The 20,986-nt window shown below is 42.3% G+C and overlaps 1 protein-coding gene across 4 annotated transcripts in view; it reads right to left on the bottom strand.

Annotated features, from left to right (window-relative positions):
• Window positions 1–1,991: 1,991 nt before the first annotated feature.
• HKDC1 (hexokinase domain containing 1) overlaps window positions 1,992–20,986 on the bottom strand; it is a 54,929-nt gene continuing 35,934 nt past the window's right edge. For all 4 annotated transcript variants that reach the window (XM_082407282.1, XM_082407283.1, XM_082407284.1 and 1 more), the window contains 8 exons: window positions 19,405–19,550; window positions 19,192–19,311; window positions 10,091–10,186; window positions 9,815–9,914; window positions 8,243–8,426; window positions 6,142–6,297; window positions 5,405–5,638; window positions 1,992–2,930 (listed from right to left, as the gene is read on the bottom strand). In XM_082407282.1, coding sequence (XP_082263408.1) covers window positions 2,783–2,930; window positions 5,405–5,638; window positions 6,142–6,297; window positions 8,243–8,426; window positions 9,815–9,914; window positions 10,091–10,186; window positions 19,192–19,311; window positions 19,405–19,550 — 1,184 coding nt within the window. In that variant the 3' untranslated portion in view covers window positions 1,992–2,782. The remainder of the gene's footprint in view (window positions 2,931–5,404; window positions 5,639–6,141; window positions 6,298–8,242; window positions 8,427–9,814; window positions 9,915–10,090; window positions 10,187–19,191; window positions 19,312–19,404; window positions 19,551–20,986) is intronic.

Genomic DNA, 20,986 nt, shown 5'->3' with positions numbered 1-20,986 from the left:
TAGAGTGTCTACTGTGTATAAGGCTCAAGTGCCACTGGGTGAGATAGAAGAATGGAGTGATTAAAAGGAGAGCAATAATTCATTCACGTGCTTGTTTTAGCATTTATTCATTCATTCATTTAGAGAACTGTCCAATGGCTACTCAATGCCAGCCACTGTGGTAGGCTCTGGGGACAAAAGGAAAAATGAGACCCAAGTCCTTATTCTCATGGAGTGCCCATTCCAGCTAAAGGAAGGAAGAGGAAACAAGATTTCTGAAGACAGACAAGTGGGAATGAGGTCATTTGTTCTGAAGAGTCAGAATCATGGGGAAAATCTAGTTCTTAAATCTATATTCATCAGCTCTTTCTAGCCAAAAGGTTACTGGCAGAGAGTCACCACAGGGGTAGAAAATGTAGATGATCACGAAGCCCTTCCTAAGAGGATGTCTGTGGGACTTGCACGAGGACAGTTTACCTGGTTGCATGGTTGCTGGTCTTGCCTAGTAAACTGTGAGGAGAAGTTAGCCCTCCATTGCCCCGGGTGTTTCAGGGGCTGGCCTGTCCAAACACAGCAAAATGGATGTCTGCCCTCTCTGCAGTTCCGTTCTGGTTCAAGGATTCTATGATGCTATCAATTAGTCAGAATGTACAAGATTGCCTAGATACCTTGGGGCTTCTCTTTCTTGTAAGAGACCAAAACTGAAAAACAAGTAGGCCAGGTGACCTTGAACCTACCAAACATGTGCTGAAAGACCAGGTTGTAGGAGAATGTGGTGGTGCAACTCCCTGAATCTCTGGGCCAGATCATCCATCCAGGTAGGATGGCAAAGGGAGAGACCCCCCCAGCAGAACCAGGAGAGAGAGGGACTTGGAGCTGGGGGTGTCTTACCGAGGAATAGGAGAACTGGGGAAAGATAACAAGGACAACAAGGTTTGGGGTTGACTAAGACAAAATCTGTTAAGGTGAAACATTTCCCCAAGGAAGCATAACCTCAAAATACAAAAAGATAATTTTAACAAATCCACACAACATCTCTGCAGAGAGGTATAACTCTAAAATACAAAATAGTTCATTTTGGTAAATCTAGAACCTGTCCACAACAGTATCTCCATACCTGTTTCATAAATGCATGAAAAAATATTTCCTAGGGAACCTCAGCCCCCTCATCTGTCCCCAGCCTCAGTTGGCCTCTCTTACCCTCCTCCAGCCTCCTCCATTCTGTCTGTCTGAACATCCTGCTTCAGCAAGTGGTGACAATTAGCACTAGGAATAAGTAAATAAATCAGAATAAATCAACCTGGATGATCTAGAATATTATTCTTTTCAGTTTGTTTCTCATGATAATGGTCTCCACTTTTTCTAAGAAAAATTTCTTGGAACACTTTATTTCAATCATGCCTCCATCCAGTAAGTATTTAATAAGAATGGCACAGCACTGAGTTCACTGGGGCAAAACAAAAACGTATCTAACAAAGAGCTTATAATCTACTAGGCCAGATTAGAAATGCATACAGATAACTCTGTGACAAGGTAGAAAGTTATGGGTGGTTCAGATAAAGGGCGGAGAGGTGTGGGGTAGGTGATGAAATGAAGAGAAAGAGAGAGAGGATGTCCACTGGGAAAATGGTCAGGAACAGGCCAATTCCTCTTAGTTCTGGAGGGTAGAATGGAGACTGATGGGGCATGTGGGAGGGGCCAAGTTCCAGAGAGGCAGAGGTTAGGTTGGAGGGTGAAAGGACTTCTGGTCAACTCCAGCTGTTCAAAAGCAAGAGCTGTAGGATCATGTGGTAAATGCCCAGTCACAGGAAGTATTCATTTAAATGAAATTCGGATAATCTGTCAAAGATATTATAGAAGATATTCCATATATTTTTCCCCTGTTGGTAAGAAGTTTGAACTAGAGAGATGCTGTCAGCAACTTCTGACTCTATGGGTCCCTCATTCCACCAACAGAGCATGAAGTTACCAAGCGAGCCTCCCAGATAAAGTATTAAAACCTCATGCAAAGATTCTTGGGAAATCAAATATTTTTATTCATTTACTGGATTTCGTATACCTAACAGTCCTTAAAACAACTATCATCAGCAGTGACAAAAACCACATGTAAAATGATAACAGGTGCCCCAAACAGCACCCTCCCCATCACACATGTTTACTGAGAAACAAAATCCTACAGGGTGCTGATATAACTCACTTTAAGCATGAAAAGTTTCCTACAGGGCTCACTGGCAATCAACGCTTCTTCATCCTGGGGCTGAATACTCCAAAGTTTTTGTTCTCTCTTCACGCTTGAAGTCAACGTGACAAGTTAATGACAAGTTAGATTAGATCTCCAGTTGATTAAGCCCCTATCCCTCTCAAATGTGCATCCACAAGTAGATGGCTCAATCTACTACAAGCAATGGCTGAAGCATCCCACTGGGGAATTCAGCCAGCCAGGCCACATGGGCAGATCGTGTATTTGTTTCCGAGCCCAGCAGCCACAGGACCCAAAGCCACAGAGAACTAACAGCTCAGGTCTCAACTGAAAGACTTGCTGAAAGGGGATCTCTTGGGCCCAATGCTTTGATTTTATAAGTTGGCCCATCTTTGGTCCAAACATGCCAAATAGAGATGTCATTTAATGCCCTTGAAAACCAGTAACAAAATGCTAAGAGTACCCAAGAACCTGGGGTTCTCTTCTGGCTATCTAGACGGTGAAGTCAGCCAGAAGCTTGCCTGTTGGTCTCTGACCAACTCATCTGCCAGAGGAAAGGCTGGTCAGTATCCAAGGCACATGCGGCCCAACCCCAAGGGGTTCCTAGTTCTCCCTCCGTGCCTGCTGTAACCTCTTGGCCACAGCAGTGATCAGAGCTGCTCCCTTTCCACTCCCATCTTCTGACAACATGAATGTCACATCACATCGAGGAGCTAGTTCTTTCACAGTTTCCTGCAATATCCGAGAAAAGCTATAAAAAAGAAAAAGAGAAACATCATCAGCACTTAGTTGTAGCATGTATCAGTACTTCCTTCCTTTTTATGAGTAATATTCCATCGCACAGATGGAAAATAGATTGCTTATCCATTCATCAGTTGATGGTGAGAATGTAAATTGGTGCAGCCATTATGGAAAACAGCATGGAGGTTTCTCAAAAAATTAAAAATACAACTACCATATGATCCACTAATTCCACTCCTGGGTATTCATCCAAAGAAAACAAAAACACTAATTAGAAAAGATATATGCATTCCTATGTTCACGGCAGCATTACTTACAATAGCCAAGATATGGAAGCAACCCAAGTGCCCGTCAATACATGAATGGATAAAGAAGATATGGTATATATATATATACAATGGAATATGACTCAGCCATAAAAAGAATGAAATCTTGCCATTTGCAAAAACATGGATGGACCTAGAGGGTATTATGCTAAGTGAAATAAGTCAGACAGAGAAAGGCAAATACTACATGATTTCATTTATATGTGAAATCTAAAAAACAAAACAAATGAACAAACAGAACAGAAACAGAGTTACAGTTACAGAGAACAAACTACTGGTGATTGTCACAAGGGATGGTACTAGCGGGTTGGGCAAAATAGATGAAGGGTTTTAAGAAGCACAAACTTCCAGTTATAAAATAAGTAAGTCGGGGGATATAATGTACTGCATAGAGAACATAGTCAATAATATTGCTATAACTTTATACAGTGACAGATGGTTACTAGACTTATTGTGGTGATCAATTTGTAATGTATATAAATGTCAAATAACTATGTTGTATACCTAAAACTAATATAATGTTGCATGTCAACTATACTTCAATTAGAAAAAAAAGATTTGGGAAGTTGCTCTCTTTACAATGTTAAGTTTTCCAGTCCACTAGCATGGGATATTTTTCCATTTATTTAGGTTTTCTTTATTTCAACAATGTTTTGTAGTTTTCAATGTATAAGCCTTACACTTATTTTACTAAATGTATTACTAAGTATTTTATGCTTTTTGATGCTATTTTCTTAATCTCATTTTCAGATTATTCATTGTTAATGCATAGAAATGCAAATGATTTTTGTATACTGATCTTGCATCCTGAAACCTTGCTGAATTTGTTTCTCAGTTCCTTCCAATAGTTTTTTGTGGATTCCTTAGGATTTCTATATACAAAATCATGTCATCTGCAAAGATAGTTTTAGTTTTGCCTTTCCAATATAGATGTCTTTTATTTCTTTTTTTTGCCTAACTGCCTTGTGTAGACTCACCCTTGATTTTCTGCTTGAGGTCACATATTTTTGGTCTGGTTCCTATAAGCCTCTCCCTTGAATCGAAACTTGACTGAGAGACAAAACCACACAACCATCTGGAGGCAGTGCTAGAAGCAGTACAATGTTGAACAGCAGTGGCAAGAGTGGACATCCCTGTCTTGTTCCTAATTTTAAGGGAAAAGCATCCAGTGTCTCGCCAGTAAATATGATGTCAGCTGTGGGTTTTTCATAGATGCTTTTATCAGATTAAAGAAGCTCCCTTATTCCTAGTTTGTTGAGTGCTCTTATCATGAAAGGTGCTAGATTTTATCAACTGCTTTGTCTGCACCTATTGAAATGATCATGTGGTTTCTGTCCCTTGGTCAGGTCTTGGTTCAAAGGAAGAGGCTTGTAGGGACCACACCAAAAATATGTGACCCCCCAAGGGAAAACCAAGAAAAGATATCAGTCAGTTATTCTGGATAATTAGTCAGCATCATAGGAAGGGCTAAGGATCAAGGATTGCAGTAATAATATGTTTATGTATAAATTTCAGCATGATTGGAAATTTTTATAAGCTTGCTAATACCTTTCTTCATCGCCAAAACAAAATGTAAAACATTAAATAAAAATAAGAGCTTCATTGCCATCTTTTTGATGTGCCATGTAGTCTACAGACGCTATTTGACTTAATTCTCCTGACAACCTATGGGGTAGGTATGATTTTTGTCACCATTTTAGAGATAAAGAATTAGGGTCAAAGGGGGTAAGAAACTGGCCCTGGGCCCCCCAGCTTCTAAGTGGTGGAGCCAGGATTCAAACTCACTCTTAATCCTTCTGCCTCCTGACTCTGAGCTCATCCTTGTCACATGCTCTATACTGTGCAAAACAGTCAGTTCTCATTGCTCCCTGTGAGGTCAGGTGAGACTGTGTTGATAATAATCACTTGCATTTACTGAGCACTGTGTAAAGCACTGTTCATGTAGGAACTCACTCAACCCTGATGCAGGCCTAGGAGGTAGAGATTATTACTGCCTGCCTGTTACAGATGAGGAGCCTGGGCTTCAGAGAGGGTGGTGAACACCCCACATCATAGCACTAGGAAGCAGAGCCCCCAGGGCCTGCACTTTGTCTGTCAGATTCACCAGGGTCCACACTCAGCCTCAGCATCCCCACCCCTGCCTCTCTGGAGCACTCACTGCGGGTGCAGCTTGTACAGGGTGCCATCCACACCCACGGTGATCTTCAGGTGCTCAAACCCCTGGTCTTCCCTCCTTTTCTCCACAACGGCGGCCAGGCCGGCACCGTAGAGCTCGGCCGCCCGCCGGGACACAGCTCCGCACACCTCCTTCACCACGATGCTGTCCTCACACGTGCTGTCCAGGCCAAGCTGCTGCAGGATCCTCCTGACCTGGAGGAGGGCCAGCCGATCGCTGCAGGCAAGCAGAGCAGGATGTCAGGACCTATTCCTGGGGTCCTAGAACCTGCTCCGCAGGGCTCACGGGCCCCCATCCCTAGATGCTCAAGCGGGAGGGAGAAGAAAATGATCGAAGCCATGGTAAGATTGGAGCAGGATGCCTTAGAAGCTGAGATTCAAGAAGGTCTACCACCCCCAGGAAGTCCCATCATCTTTAAAGAATAAAGTGTGAGCACATCATCTTTTCAGGATCAAAAGAGGATCATTTTTTAGCCTAAGCTAACGCCTGTGTAACCATTTAGGAACCTCGGGGCCCAGACAGGCTGCTGGACCCTCAGCTGGGTGCTGTGGTCCTGATACAGCTGGAGAGAGGGAGCAACCCCAGGAGGCAACCCTCTGCCCAGCCAGGCCCTTACTCTTTTTATTTTCAAATTTCAAATCTGCCGGAACCTGGTGTGACAGCGGCACATCCAACATAGGGTCTTTCACATCGAGCAGGTGAAATTGATCACGAGTCACCTTTCAATTTGAGACAAGAACTTGGTTTCAAAGATGCCCCTGGTCCGGAGACGCTCTGAAATCTGCCCTCGGAAGAGGAGACCCTGCTTGGTCAAGTCAATCAGGATCTGCCGCACGATCTCCCCCAGGTACATCCCACTGGTCATTTTCTCGTATCTGTTTAGAAAAGAGGGATAAGGTTGGCGAGAGCAGGAAAATCAGTGCTGGTGAGTAGTTCCCGAAAGGATCACAAGTCAGAGTGTGGAAGGCATGCCACTGGCATCCACCAGCTGCCTGGGTTGCAGTGGGTCAGAGTGGGCAGCAGGCCCAGAGAAGTGCATGCAGGAGACAGTATGATGTGGGAAGGCCAGGCTTTGGAGCCATATTGAGCAAGAACTAGGTCCCAGCTCTGCCACACATTAGCTGCATGACCTGAGCAAGCACTTTAAACCATCATCTATAAAACAGGGAGCAAAACCCTGACCCCACAAGACTCTTGGGAGGCAACCGTCTGGTGCACAGTAGACACTAAGCTAAAGCGAGTCCCTTTCCTGGCCCCAAAGCTAGCTCTCCTTGGCTTTGTATTTGAAGAAATCTGTTCCACTAGAGCTCCTGCTCCATGAGATAACACTTTTAAACTGTATGCACACACCAAGGGTGGTCCAAAACGTTAGCTCCCTTCCCCCTTCCTATCAGGCCGTGAGCTCCAAGGTGGAAGGTGCAAGAGAAAAAGGAGCTTTGCAACTGACAGGCACTGATCAGGCACGCTGCCCAGGTAGGTGTGACAGTATTAATAACAACGATGCAGAGCTGGACTGCCCCTGCCTGCAGGGTCAAATGGAAATCTGAGTGTGCCTGAGACTTACGTGCTGGACTTGTGTTCTCTTAACTGCTCAGGACCTCATCAGTCTAAAGAACTGACACTTAGACAAATAATGGTGACAGCAGGTGAATTCAAGTATGTTGCCCCCTTAAACTCTCACTCCAAAAATGTGAGTTTCCAGTGGATTCAGACACAAAACTTGGATGCCCCAACTTGGGATTTAGAGATAAGGCCCTTTGTTAAGGTCCCTTGTGTTTTGGTCCCTGGTTCAGCTGGGCTTACCACAATTCACCTGCCTCCCACCTACAAAGACTAGTGCCAAAGGAAGATGAGGGACCACCAGGGCTGGTCTTGGTCTTGTCAAGCCTCTTCCTATTGAGTTTTCTCAGTTTAACAGTCAGCGAGGCATCTGTGGCCCAGGCATCCCATTACATTTCCTATCTGCTCAACTTTTCCACTTGGGTATCGTCCATCAAGATAAATCTACATTTTCATCTTATTTTATATAGTAAGACACTGGGTTTAGTTGTAACAAAGACTATATGGCCTGACAGTAAAACATTTACTATCTGGTCCTTTACAGAAAAAGTTTGCCAACCCCTGTCATAATGGATGGGCTCAGGCTAATGATCAATCCACCACAGGCTAGCTCTATCCCTGTCTACCCCTTTCTCTCCTATTCAAGAAAGTATATAAGAATGCAAGTGAAAATGTACTCTGTTTTGTGTTTTTTTTTAAACCATCATTATTTTCAGTATTTTGAGTATGGTTATCAACTGGAATACACCTCACAAAGTGACTGTGAGCCATGCTGGAACACAACGTCATGGCTGAGAACCAGGACTCCCAACCGTCACCTGCAGCCACTTCCCCACCCCCAGAACAACAGAGATCACCAACCTGGCAGCCTGCTCTTGAAAGACTAAGGATGTTGACCTCTAAACTGGACCTACTAGACGCCCATCTTGAGAGGGCCCACTAAGTCACCGTGTCCCAGCTCTGTGACACCCAGTCCACAGTGAATGGACTTTTTGACGACCTCTGCCTCACCTCCAAAGCCACCACTAGACCTTATGGTACACTGTGGTAATTAGAAAAAGGCTCACCTTCTTTCTCTCTGTTGGAAACTTGTCATAGCTTTATGCTTTGGTTCAAATAAGACATTTCACTAACATCTGATGGAGAGTTGTCATAAATATACAAACCATGGTGTCTGTAACATGAAAATGGTGCCCCCTTAGATCTGCTGAAGTCGTACACTGCACAACCTGCATGAATGCACACATCTGCCCTCCTCACCTCTGTTTGCCAGGATTCAAGGACCCCTCGTCCACCTCCTTGTCGTACTGGGTCCGGATGTCATCTAGGCAGCCATTATCTCCAAATCCTCCCCACTCTGTGTTTATGCACATCTTCCCTTCATCCCCTTCCACCAGTTCAATGTTCCTCATCTCCTCCATGTAGCACATGTTGCTGCCTGTTCCTAAAAGGTCAAGATGGGACTTTAGTCTTCAAAAGACACCACTACGTCTTAAAGAGCCAGCAGGGTACAGTAGATAGGAATTTAGGTTTGGAGTCAGGTACAACTGGCTGTGGACTTTAGCTTTACACTCATAGCTGGGTGACCCTAGACAAGTATCTCATCTTTCAGAGATCCAATTACTTCATCTGTAAAGGAAATAATACCTGCTTTATAGATTTGTTATAAAGAAAAAAAAATGAGACGATGTTCGTAAGTTTCCTCCACATAGAATTGGTACCTGTGATATCATTATCCTTCTCCTCCTCCTCCTCATTATTATTGATAAGCCACAGGCACACAAAGTAAGCTCCAAGTAGTCACAGAATTAGCAGTCAGAGCTCGAAGGGACTATGAGGAATCATCTAGTCTTGGATAAGTAGACACTTGGCATCTGAAAGCCACCCTCTTCTCCTTTGTCCATGACCTGGTCTCAGAACTATTCTCAACACAACAGTCCAGGCAACTATTATCATCAATCAAACAAATCTTACCGCTTTGTCCTCCTAGATCTAGCCCAGCCCTTCCCACAGATGAGGAAACTTAAGTCCAGACAGAATAAGCAACCTTCCCAAGGTCACAAAGTAGGTAAGTGTTGGAGTGAGATGAAACCTCTTAGTTGGCATTGAAGACATCTCAATATATCCCCATCTCCTGTTCTATGTACTACTTAAACTCAGGAAGCCCAGACAACCAGCTGGAACAACTTTCCCAGATTCTGTGATTACTTAACCTGTGCCTGTCACTTAGAATGCCCATCACCCTTGTCTCCACCTGTTCAAATACCACCTGTCCCCTCACCTCTTAGAGTATCCCCTGGAATCCACCCTTGCCCTTAATCACTGCCAGACTTTTCCAAAAGACCCTTAAAAGGCCTATATCATACCTCAGACTACTCCCTTCTTCTCTCCTAGGTTTATTTCCAACTCTTCCCCATCCTGTGCATCCTGACAGCCAGAAGAGGTCAGAGAACAGAGGAGGTGCATGTTGGAGCCAGCATGAATATCTAGCTCCCTCAGCCCCGTGCCAACCTGATCCAACTGTGGTCTCCTTCCTCCCAGGATAATCTGCCCCAAGGCCCTAATTTGAAAGTCCCCTCTTTCTATGTTATTCTCCTTCCTCAACAGAAAGGAAAACCTTGGCTTAGGACCCTTAGGGAAAAAGATGTTAAGTAAAGACTTGGAAATTAGGAGACCTGGAATCCCAATCTTAACTTTGTCTCTACTTTGGACAAAGCTAGCTTCAGAACCTCTACGTAATGGAACAATGGCCCCCTGCCCTTCACTATGTTAAAAGGGAACCTGGAAAAGATCAGATGGGAGTAGGCCAATGGGACATGCCTGATCACTTACCTGCAATCAGGCCAACCTCACAATTACGATCTTCATAGCCACAGGTCATCATGGTCCCCACTGTGTCATTCACAACTGCGACTATGTCCAGGTCAAACTCCTGCAAAGGAAGCAGCTCTACTACAAGTAGGATGTGCAAGCCAAACAGGCTCAGGAGGAGCACATCAGCCTGATGTGGGCAGAGGCCAGAGTCACAGGGCTGGGTATAGGATGGCAGAGCAGAGGGGTCTCGGGGAAGGGGCAAGGTCAGGCATGAGCCTCAACACCATAACGTACATTTCTCCTCTTGATGGCTTCCCTGAGCATGTCCACCACATCTTCCCCTTCACAGTCAGTAGCCTTGAAGCCTTTGGTCCACTCAATGAGTGTTCCCTGAAAGAAAGAAGGGCAAATTCATTTGAGCAATAGTTTGCTGGGACCACTGCACAATCTCAGCATCAAATAGATGCAAGGCACTATAGCTGACTGGTAGTCAAATGCTGTTGACTGTGCTTCCATCTGTAGCCCTAACACTGGGCCCAGAGGTGCCACGGACCGTGATGCTCAGACAAGGTCCACTGCTGAGGAATAATTGCAGCAATTCATACTTATCAAGGGTCAACTCACGTTCCCTGGCCATGACTGCACAGAACAAAGGCCACTTCTAATTTACCCAATCAATCACATCTTTGTGATTAAAGATAAAGCTGCAAAATGTTCATCAAAGCATTGTTTCACAGGAAAAACTAGAGGCATCCTGTCATTCCAACAATATGGATCTATCATCTTGTACATCAATATAGGAAATGCTCTACACCCATAAAAACATAATGCTTTAAGAGACGTTAGATGTTAGAGAAAGATGTTCACCATACACTGTTAAGTGCACTCACATTAAACAAATACAGATGGTGAATTATTCTATTATTATTTTAAAACTCACACACACTCAAATCCGGAAAAAGGCCTGGAACAAGGCATACACCAGGTGGTTGACAGTGGTTTCCTCTGGGTACAAGATTACTGGTACCTTTTAGTCTCTCCTTTTTGTTTGCCTATATTTTCTAATTTTCCTAAAATTAGCATGTACAATTTTTATAGTACCGAGAAAAAGTATTTCTAAATTTTTTTGCATTTTATTTTTTTAATACAGCAGGTTCTTATTAGTTACCTATTTTATACATATTAGTGTATATATGTCAATCCCAATGTCCCAATTCATCCCTCTTCACCACTTCGCCCCCCTCCTTGGTGTCCATACGTTTGTTCTCTACATCTGTGTCTCTATTTCTGCCTTGCAAACCAGTTCATTCTAGATTCCACATATATGCGTTAATGTACGGTATTTGTTTTTCTCTTTCTACTTACTTCACTCTGTATGACAGTCTCCAGGTCTACCCACATCTCTGCAAATGACCCAATTTCATTCTTTTTTATGGCTGAGTAATATTCCATTGTATATATGTACCACACCTATGTCTCTCTTTTTGGAACTAGTGGTTACCAGAAGGGCGAGGGGTGAGGAGAGGGGCAAAATAGGTGAAAGGGATTAAGAGGTATAAGCTACTAGGTATAAAATAAATAAGTTACAAGGATGTAATGTACAGCACAGAGAATACAGTCAATATTTTATAATAACCTTGTATGGAGTATAAGCTATAAAAATAGCTTACAGTATATGTTGTATACCTGAAACTAATATAATATTATAAATCAACTATACTTCAATTTTTAGGTCTCTCTTTTTTCTCCCCAGTCATCAGTGGCTTTGCTCCCAGCTGTCCATTGGTCTCCCATCCTTCTTAGCTGTGTCTTCATGAACCTGTCAGAACTGCTGGGAGAGAGGCCTGAAGGCCCAGTGTCCTGGGTCAGGAGATGCAGCTGTACCCTGGATCATTCAGAACCATGGACAGCTGCACACGGCTCCCCCTTCTCATGTGTTATTAATTTTTTTTTCAATATCTTTATTGGAGTATAATTGCTCTACAAGGGTGCATTAGCTTCTGCTGTATAACAAAGTGAATCAGCTATATGTATACATATATCCCCATATCCCCTCCCTCTTGCATCTCCCTCCCACCCTCCCTATCCCACCCCTCTAGGTGGTCACCAAGCACCCAGCTGATCTCCCTGTGCTATGCAGTTTCTTCCCACCAGCCATCCATTCTACATCTGGTAGTGTATATATGTCCATGCCACTTTCTCACCTCGTCCCAGCTCACCCTTCCCCCTCCCCGTGTCCTCAAGTTCACTCTCCACATCTGCGTCTTTATTCCTGTCCTGCCCCTAGGTTCTTCAGAACCTTTTTTTTTTTTTTAAAGACTCCATATATATGTGTTAGCATACGGTATTTGTTTTTCTCTGTCCAACTTACTTCACTCTGTATGACAGACTCTAGGTCCATCCACCTCACTACAAATAAGTCAATTTTGTTTCTTTTTATGGCTGAGCAATATTCCATTGTATATACGTGCCACATCTTCTTTATCCATTCATCTGTCAATGAACACTTAGGTTGTTTCCATGTCCTGGCTATTGTAAATAATGCTGCAATGAACATCGTGATACATGACTCTTTTTGAATTATGGTTTTCTCAGGGTATATGCCCAGTAGTGGGATTGCTGGGTCGTATGGTAGTTCTGTTTTTACTTTTTTAAGGAACCTCCATACTGTTCTCCATAGTGGCTGTATCAATTTACATTCCCACCAACAGGGCAAGAGGGTTCCCTTTTCTCCACACCCTCTCCAGCATTTATTGTTTGTAGATTTTTGATGACGGCCATTCTGACTGGTGTGAGGTGATACCTCATTGTAGTTTTGATTTGTATTTCTCTAATGATTAGTGATGTTGAGCATCCTTTCATGTGTTTGTTGGCAATCTGTATATCTTCTTTGGAGAAATGTCTATTTAGGTCTTCTGCCCATTTTTGTATTGGGTTGTTTGTTTTTTTAATATTGAGCTGCATGAGCTGCTTATAAATTTTGGAGATTAATCCTTTGTCAGTTGCTTCATTTGCAAATATTTTCTCCCATTCTGAGGGTTGTCTTTTCGTCTTGTTTATGGTTTCCTTTGCTGTGCAAAAGCTTTGAAGTTTCATTAGGTCCCATTTGTTTATTTTTGTTTTTATTTCCCTTTCTCTAGGAGGTGGGTCAAAAAGGATCTTGCTGTGATGTATGTCATAGAGTGTTCTGCCTATGTTTTCCTCTAAGAGTTTGTTAATGTCTGGCCTTACATTTAGGTCTTTAATCCATTTTGAGTTTATTTTTGTGTATGGTGTTACGAAGTGTTCTAATTTCATTCTTTTACATATAGCTGTCCAGTTTTCCCAGCATCATTTATTGAAGAGGCTGTCTTTTCTCCATTGTATATTCTTGCCTCCTTTATCAAAGATATGGTGACCATATGTGCGTGGGTTTATCTCTGGGCTTTCTATCCTGTTCCATTGATCTATATTTCTGTTTTTCTGCCAGTAACATACTGTCTTGATAGTATGGAATCTGCCTGATTCCTCCAGCTCCGTTTTTCTTTCTCAAGATTGCTTTGGCTATTCGGGGTCTTTTGTGTCTCCATACAAATTGTGAAATTTTTTGTTCTAGTTCTGTGAAAAATGCCATTGGTAGTTTGATAGGGAATGCACTGAATCTGTAGATTGCTTTGGGTAGTACAGTCATTTTCACAATGTTGATTCTTCCAATCCAAGAACATGGTATATCGCTCCATCTATTTGTATCATCTGTAATTTCTTTCATCAGTGTCTTATAGTTTTCTGCATACAGGTCTATCGTCTCCTTAGGTAGGTTTGTTCCCAGGTATTTGATTCTTTTTGTTGCAATGGTAAATGGGAGTGTTTCCTTAATTTCTCTTTCAGATTTTTCATCATTAGTGGAGAGGAATACAAGAGATTTCTGTGCATTAATTTTGTATCCTGCTACTTTACCAAATTCATTGATTAGCTCTAGGAGTTTTCTGGTAGCATCTTTAGGATTCTCTATGTATAGTATCATGTCATCTGCAAACAGTGACCGCTTTACTTCTTCTTTTCCAATTTGGATTCCTTTTATTTCTTTTTCTTCTCTGACTGCTGTGGCTACAACTTCCAAAACTATGTTGAATAACAGTGGTGACAGCGGGCAACCTTGTCTTGTTCCTGATCTTAGTGGCAATGGTTTCAGTTTTTCACCACTGAGAACAATGTTGGCTGTGGGTTTGTCATATACGGCCTTTATTATGTTGAGGTAAGATCCCTCTATGCCTACTTTCTGGAGGGTTTTTATCATAAATGGCTGTTGAATTTTGTCAAAAGTTTTTTCTGCATCTATTGAGATGATCATGTGGCTTTTATCCTTCAATTTGTTAATATGGTATATCACATTGATTGATTTGTGTATATTGAAGAATCCTTGCATTCCTGGGATAAACCCCACTTGATCAGGGTGTATGATCCTTTTAATGTGCTGTTGGATTCTGTTTGCTAGTATTTTGTTGAGGATTTCTGCATCTATGTTCATCAGTGATATTGGCCTATAGTTTTCTTTTTCTGTGACATCTTTGTCTGGCTTTGGTATCAGGGTGATGGTGGCCTCATAGAATGAGTTTGGGAGTGTTCCTCCCTCTGCTATATTTTGGAAGATTTTGAGAAAGATAGGTGTTAGCTCTTCTCTAAATGTTTGATAGAATTTGACTGTGCAGCCATCTAGTCCTGGGTTTTTGTTTGTTGGAAGATTTTTAATCACAGTTTCAATTTCAGTGCTTGTGATTGGTCTGTTTATATTTTCTATTTCTTCCTGGGTCAGTCTCGGAAGGTTGTGCTCTTCTAAGAATTTGTCCATTTCTTCCAGGTTGTCCAGTTTATTGGCATATAGTTGCTTGCAGTAATCTCTCATGATCCTTTGTATGTCTGCAGTGTCAGTTGTTACTTCTCCTTCTTTTTCATTTCTAATTCTATTGATTTGAGTCTTCTCCCTTTTTTTCTTGATGAGTCTGGCTAATGGTTTATCAATTTTGTTTATCTTCTCAAAGAACAAGCTTTTAGTTTTATTGATCTTTGCCATCGTTTCCTTCATTTCTTTTTCATTTATTTCTGATCTGATCTTTATGATTTCTTTCCTTCTGCTAACTTTGGGGGTTTTTTGTTCTTCTTTCTCTAATTGCTTTAGGTGTAAGCTTAGGTTGTTTATTTGAGATGTTTCTTGTTTCTTGAGGTAGGATTGTATTGCTATAAACTTCCCTCTTAGAACTGCTTTTGCTGCATCCCATAGATTTTGGGTCGTGTTTTCATTGTTATTTGTTTCTAGGTATTTTTTGATTTCCTCTTTGATTTCTTCAGTGATCTCTCGGTTATTTAGTAGTGTATTGTTTAGCCTCCATGTGTTTGTATTTTTTACAGTTTTTTTCCTGTAATTGATATCTAGTCTTATAGTGTTGTGGTCAGAAAAGATACTTGATTTGATTTCAGTTTTTGTAAATTTACCAAGGCTTGATTTGTGACCCAAGATGTGATCTATCCTGGAGAATGTTCCATGAGCACTTGAGAAGAAAGTGTATTCTGTTGTTTTTGGATGGAATGTCCTATAAATATCAATTAAGTCCATCTTGTTTAATGTGTCATTTGAAGCTTGTGTTTCCTTATTTATTTTCATTTTGGATGATCTGTCCATTGGTGAAAGTGGGGTGTTAAAGTCCCCTACTATGATTGTGTTACTGTCGATTTCCCCTTTTATGGCTGTTAGCATTTGCCTTATGTATTGAAGTGCTCCTATGTTGGGTGCATAAATATTTACAATTGTTATATCTTCTTCTTAAATTGATCCCTTGATCATTATGTAGTGTCCTTCTTGTCTTTTGTAATAGTCTTTCTTTTAAAGTCTATTTTTTCTGATATGAGTATTGCTACTCCAGCTTTCTTCTGTTTTCCATTTGCATGGAATATCTTTTTCCATCCCCTCACTAGCAGTCTGTATGTGTCCCTAGGTCTGAAGTGGGTCTCTTGTAGACAGCATATATATGGGTCTTGTTTTTGTATCCATTCAGCGAGCCTGTGTCTTTTGGTTGGAGCATTTAATCCATTTACATTTAAGGTAATTATCGATATGTATGTTCCTATTCCCATTTTCTTAATTGTTTTAGGGTTGTTATTGTAGATCTTTTCCTTCTCTTGTGTTTCCTGCCTAGAGAAGTTCCTTTAGCATTTGTTGTAAAGCTGGTTTCGTAGTGCTGAATTCTCTTAGCTTTTGCTTGTCTGTAAAGGTTTTAATTTCTCCATCGAATCTGAATGAGATCCTTGCTGGGTAGAGTAATCTTGGTTGTAGATTTTTCCTTTTCATCACTTTAAATATGTCCTGCCATACCCTTCTTGGCTTGCAGAGTTTCTGCTGAAAGATCAGCTGTTAACCTTATGGGGATTCCTGCGTTAATTTTTTTTTTTTTAAGTAAATCGTTCTAATTTTTTTAAAAATTAATTTATTTATTTATGGCTGTGTTGGGTCTTCATTTCTGTGCGAGCGCTTTCTCCAGTTGTGGCAAGCGGGGGCCACTCCTCATCGCGGTGCACGGGCCTCTCACTGTCACGGCCTGTCTTGTTGCGGAGCACAGGCTCCAGACGCGCAGGCTCAGTAATTGTGGCTCACGGGCCCAGTAGCTCCGCGGCATGTGGGATTTTCCCGGACCAGAGCTCGAACCCGTGTCCCCTGCACTAGCAGGCAGACTCTCAACCACTGCGCCACCAGGGAAGCCCTCTGCATTAATTTTTAATAGCAGCAGTAATACAGGAATGCATTACCTTTGTAAAACATTAAAGTATTATCGATAAGGACAAAGTCCACTTTAATTCCCCATCCCCCCAAACCTGAGAGGTAACCTCTATTATCAGTTTGATATGAATCCTTTCAGACCTTTTTCTCTCTGCTTACATGTATTTTCAAATAAATTCATACTGTGTGTGGACTATTGCAATTTGTTTCTCTTTCTCAGTAATATATCTTTTAGACCATTCCAGGTCAGTTAATATGGAAAATATTCCTCAAATATAATTGCACAGAAAATTAAAAAAAAAAAAAACCCTATAAAACAAGTACTATTTTAATCGCCATTTTTCAAATGAGGAAGCCAAAGGTGCAGAGGTTAAATAATTTGCCCAAAGTCACACAGCCAGTAAGTGGAGAAGCCAAGATTCAACCTGCGGCAATGTGGTTCCAGACCCATGCTCTTAACTACCGCATGCTCTTGCCTCCCGACTAGGTAGGTAATATCTGTGAAGCATTTAGAACAGTGTCCGGCACTGAGCAAACACTATGTATGTGTTTGTTAAATAAAAAGCAAGTAATTCTGTATGACTGAAATACCATAGTTTATTTAGTCATTCTCCATTGCCAGACATTTGGGTTATTTCTAATTTTTCATTATTAAAAAGTGATGCTGTAGTGAACATCCTTGTTCATTCCTCCTTAGGTACATTTTAAGAAATGGAATCTTGAGAAATGGATCTTATGGCTCTTAGCATTCTGGCATTTTTAATTTTGAGAGATCTAGCCATATTACCAGATAATTTTGCCTTTTGAACCCCTCTCTCCCTGTTCTCTGAATGACTGGGGGGCAGTGGGGGTAGGCCTGGTGAAGAGTGTTTTCATAGCATTCTCCGAGCCCTGCAGAGCTCTGTTTCAGTTCTGATTTTGCAGCTACCGATTGGATAAGACTGCATGCCTCAATTTCCTCATATGAAAAGTGAAATAGGGAATTCCCTGGTGGTGGTCCAGTGGTTAGGACTCAGCGCTCTCACTGCTGGGGCCCCCAACTTCGATCCTTGGTCAGAGCACTAAGATCCCACAAGCCGTGTGGCACAGCCAAAAATAAATAAATACATAAATAGGATAGAAAATAGAGTATAATGCACAAAATAAGGATAGGTACTATTCCTGGATTTTTTTATTTTGATTATATATATGTAAGTGTACTGTGCATTATAGCAAAAATGGTCCAAAAACACTGGGCTCCAGGTCCTGATCCCGAGGGTAGAGTGCAAGAACCTGGGCTCTCAGGCCAGTGTCCTGGAATAACTCCTCTACCACTGTTTATAGATGTGGTAACCTGGACAACTTAACCTCTTTGTGCCTCCATTTTTCTTAACTACAAAATGGTGATTAAAAATAGTGTGTGTACATACAATAAAATATCACTCAGCTTTAAAAAGGAAGGAAATTCTACGTGGATGACCCCTTGAGAACATTATGCTAAGTGAAATAAGCCAGTCACAAAATAACAAATACTGTTATGATTCTACTTATATGAGGTACCTAGAATAGTCAAATTTATAGAGACAGAGAGTAAAGGAAAGGTTACCAGGGGCTGGGAGAGGGGCAAATGAAGAGTTATTGTTTAATGGGTATAGAGTTTCAGTTTGGGAAGATGAAAGAGTTCGGAAGATGGATAGTGGTGATAGTTTCATAACAATGTGAGTGTACTTAATGCCACAGTACACTTGTACTTTTTAAGTGTACCAGTGTACACTTAAAAACAGTCAAAGTGGTAAATGTTATATCTATTTTACCACAATAAAAAATGGTAAAATAAACAAAGCAAAAATACTGTGTACATCATGGGGACATTGACTGGATTAGACAAAATCTTAACAAATCTTTGAGTCATTCTTATTATTGTCATGAGCTCTCTGGCTGACTTGCTGTGCTGACCAGAGTTCTCTCTATAAATTGAGGAGTGGTGTTCTGCTTTTACGCCAGTCCTGTAAGCTTGGTTGACATAAGCCTATCAGAGAGCAAGAGAGAGTGCTCTGTTCTCCATAAGCTGGTGAATGGTGCTTTTATCCAAGAATTCCAAGAAAAATCTTGTGATGTACATTTTGAAATTATTATGAATAATTTATTAAAATCATTATCCATGATGTTCTTCAATGGCAACTAGGTAAGTGTCTATGTGATAAACTCCTGAAATTCTAATATCAGGAAAGAAATGCATTTCTTCTGATGCACTGGTATGCTTTTGTTCATCAGACAATAAAAACCCTACGACCTATTGCATTTCCCTGTTTACACAGGAAGACCCAGGTAATATTGTGGACTAAGAGTTATAACTGGCCTTAACTGGTCATTACCTCTTCTTATCTCTCGATAATATGATTTGACCTCTTTTTTAACAGTAGCCTTATCCATGTGTCCCTTTATTGTATACTACACTAAATTATTTTGTAAACTTCAATCAAAGAAACAATAATAATGAAAAGGGAACACAGTAAATAGAAAAAAATTAAATGGTCCAAATTCTCGATCATGTCTCCCCAGCTGCCCTGAACCTGAGACCCCGAAATAAAATGAACAGTGACTCAGAGCTGTCTCGAGATTCCCCGGGTGTAGGAGGGAATGGGCCCACCAGGCTGGGCCGTCTTACCTTGTCAATGCTCGCCTGCCTGCAGGGAAATGAGAATGTGAAGCCCAAAGGCAGCTGGGCTCCCTTGAGGCCCATGTAGTCCAGGAAGTCAGCGATGCACTGCACGATGTGGTCAAACAGCTGCAGGGAGAGAGCGGCAGTCATGCCAGGCCTGCACTGTACGGGGTGGCAGGCTGGCACCTCGGAGTGCGGAACCCCCTGCCCGGCATTTACCTCCTCGCCGGTGCCCTGCATGATCTCCAGGGGGATGGCGAAGATCTTGTTGTACATTCGCACCGACCTCCGTCCGCTTCTGATCTTCACCAGAAGGACCCGGAAGTTGGTTCCCCCCAGATCCAGGGCGAGGAACTTGCCTTTCTCTGTGGTGGAGAAAGTGGGGGCTGCATTCCACCGGCACGCACCAAGCAGGGTCTTGTGTGCAGGCATTGGGAGGAAGAGGTGATGCTGAAAGTGAGCAGATCCAGAGCCTGCCCGCCTGGGGCTCATGGGCCAAAGGGGCGTGGCGGTCACCAAGCACAGTGTCAGAGCACTGGGCAGGCACCCTGAGCCCATCTGAGGCCAGCCTGCTTTTCTTGCTGTCTGGTAAAGGCCACACATGATACTTATGCTCAGGGAGCCTCTGAGGGTGAATGCAGGCCAGGCTACCTGACTACAATGGACTCAGGAAGGTGCTTCCATCCTGTCTATATGGCCTAGAGGAACTGTTCATTCTGAGCGTGAAATGATTCTTCTGTCCTGCTCTCCCCTTCCCTGGATTCTCACACCCCCACCTGACTAATAAGAAACTGTATCGAGTCTGACGTCCATCACCGTCCAGGGCCCCCACAGTGCAGTGCCTCTCGGTTCTCTGACACTGCAGAGCATGTCAGTCTGTTCTGTGTGATTCCTCACCTCTCTCCCTGCCTCATTCACTCTGTTCTAGCCACACCGGTCATTTTGCTGTTCCTTGAATTTGCCAAAGACCTCACTCTCAGCCAGTTCTCTTACCCCTGATGGTGGTCTATTTTTCTTCATAGCCCTGTCATTACACGGCATCACCTGGCGTTTATTTGTTTACTGTCTGCCAGCCCAACAGAACTTAGGCTCCATAAGGGTAGGGACTGTGTTTTCTTCACTGCTCTGTTACCGTGCCTACAACAGAGCCTGACAAGTAGCATGTGCTTAATGAAACTTTGAGGAATAAAGGCAAAAGGATAAAAGTGATGAAAGAATGAATAGTTGAATAGTGTCTTTTACTGCTGTTATTCTTTTCCCCCCAAGTAGACTCGAACAATACTGGCTCTGGAAAAGATCTTTGTTGTTGAGAGATTCCAAGTACAACTGTGTGACCTTGAGTATGTCACCTAACCTCTCTGAGTCTCAGTTTTGGCATCCATAAAATGGGAATCATTCTCTTTATATAACATACAGAGTAGTTGTGAGCACAAAATGAAATTAAACGTTCAAAAGCAAATTAAAGATATGAAGCATTTTACAAAGGTCATTATATCTGGGTGAGACTCATGAGATTCAAAGAGGTGGAGTAACCTGTCTAAAGAACTGACCTCACTGTTTTGTGGCTCCCGTCAGACGAGCACAGAGGACCAGGAGAAGGATCAAGTATCGGAAAAGTCAGGGGCAGAAAGTGAAGAGAGGGGAGAGGAAGAGAGCCAAGCCCCAGGAGAGAAGAGAGCCAGAGAAGAGGGTGGAAGACAAGCCAGACACTCCAAGTGTCCAGATGGTAGCCCCTGGGAACAGCATCTGGGTCTTCACACACATGGAACCTAACTTAGGTATTCTTCACTGCCAGTGCCGT

Source organism: Balaenoptera borealis (assembly GCF_965194805.1).
Source record: "Balaenoptera borealis genome assembly, chromosome: 10".
Taxonomy (NCBI): Eukaryota; Metazoa; Chordata; class Mammalia; order Artiodactyla; family Balaenopteridae; genus Balaenoptera; species Balaenoptera borealis.
Note: the sequence above shows the minus strand (reverse complement) of the source record. Positions and strands in the feature narration are given on the sequence as shown.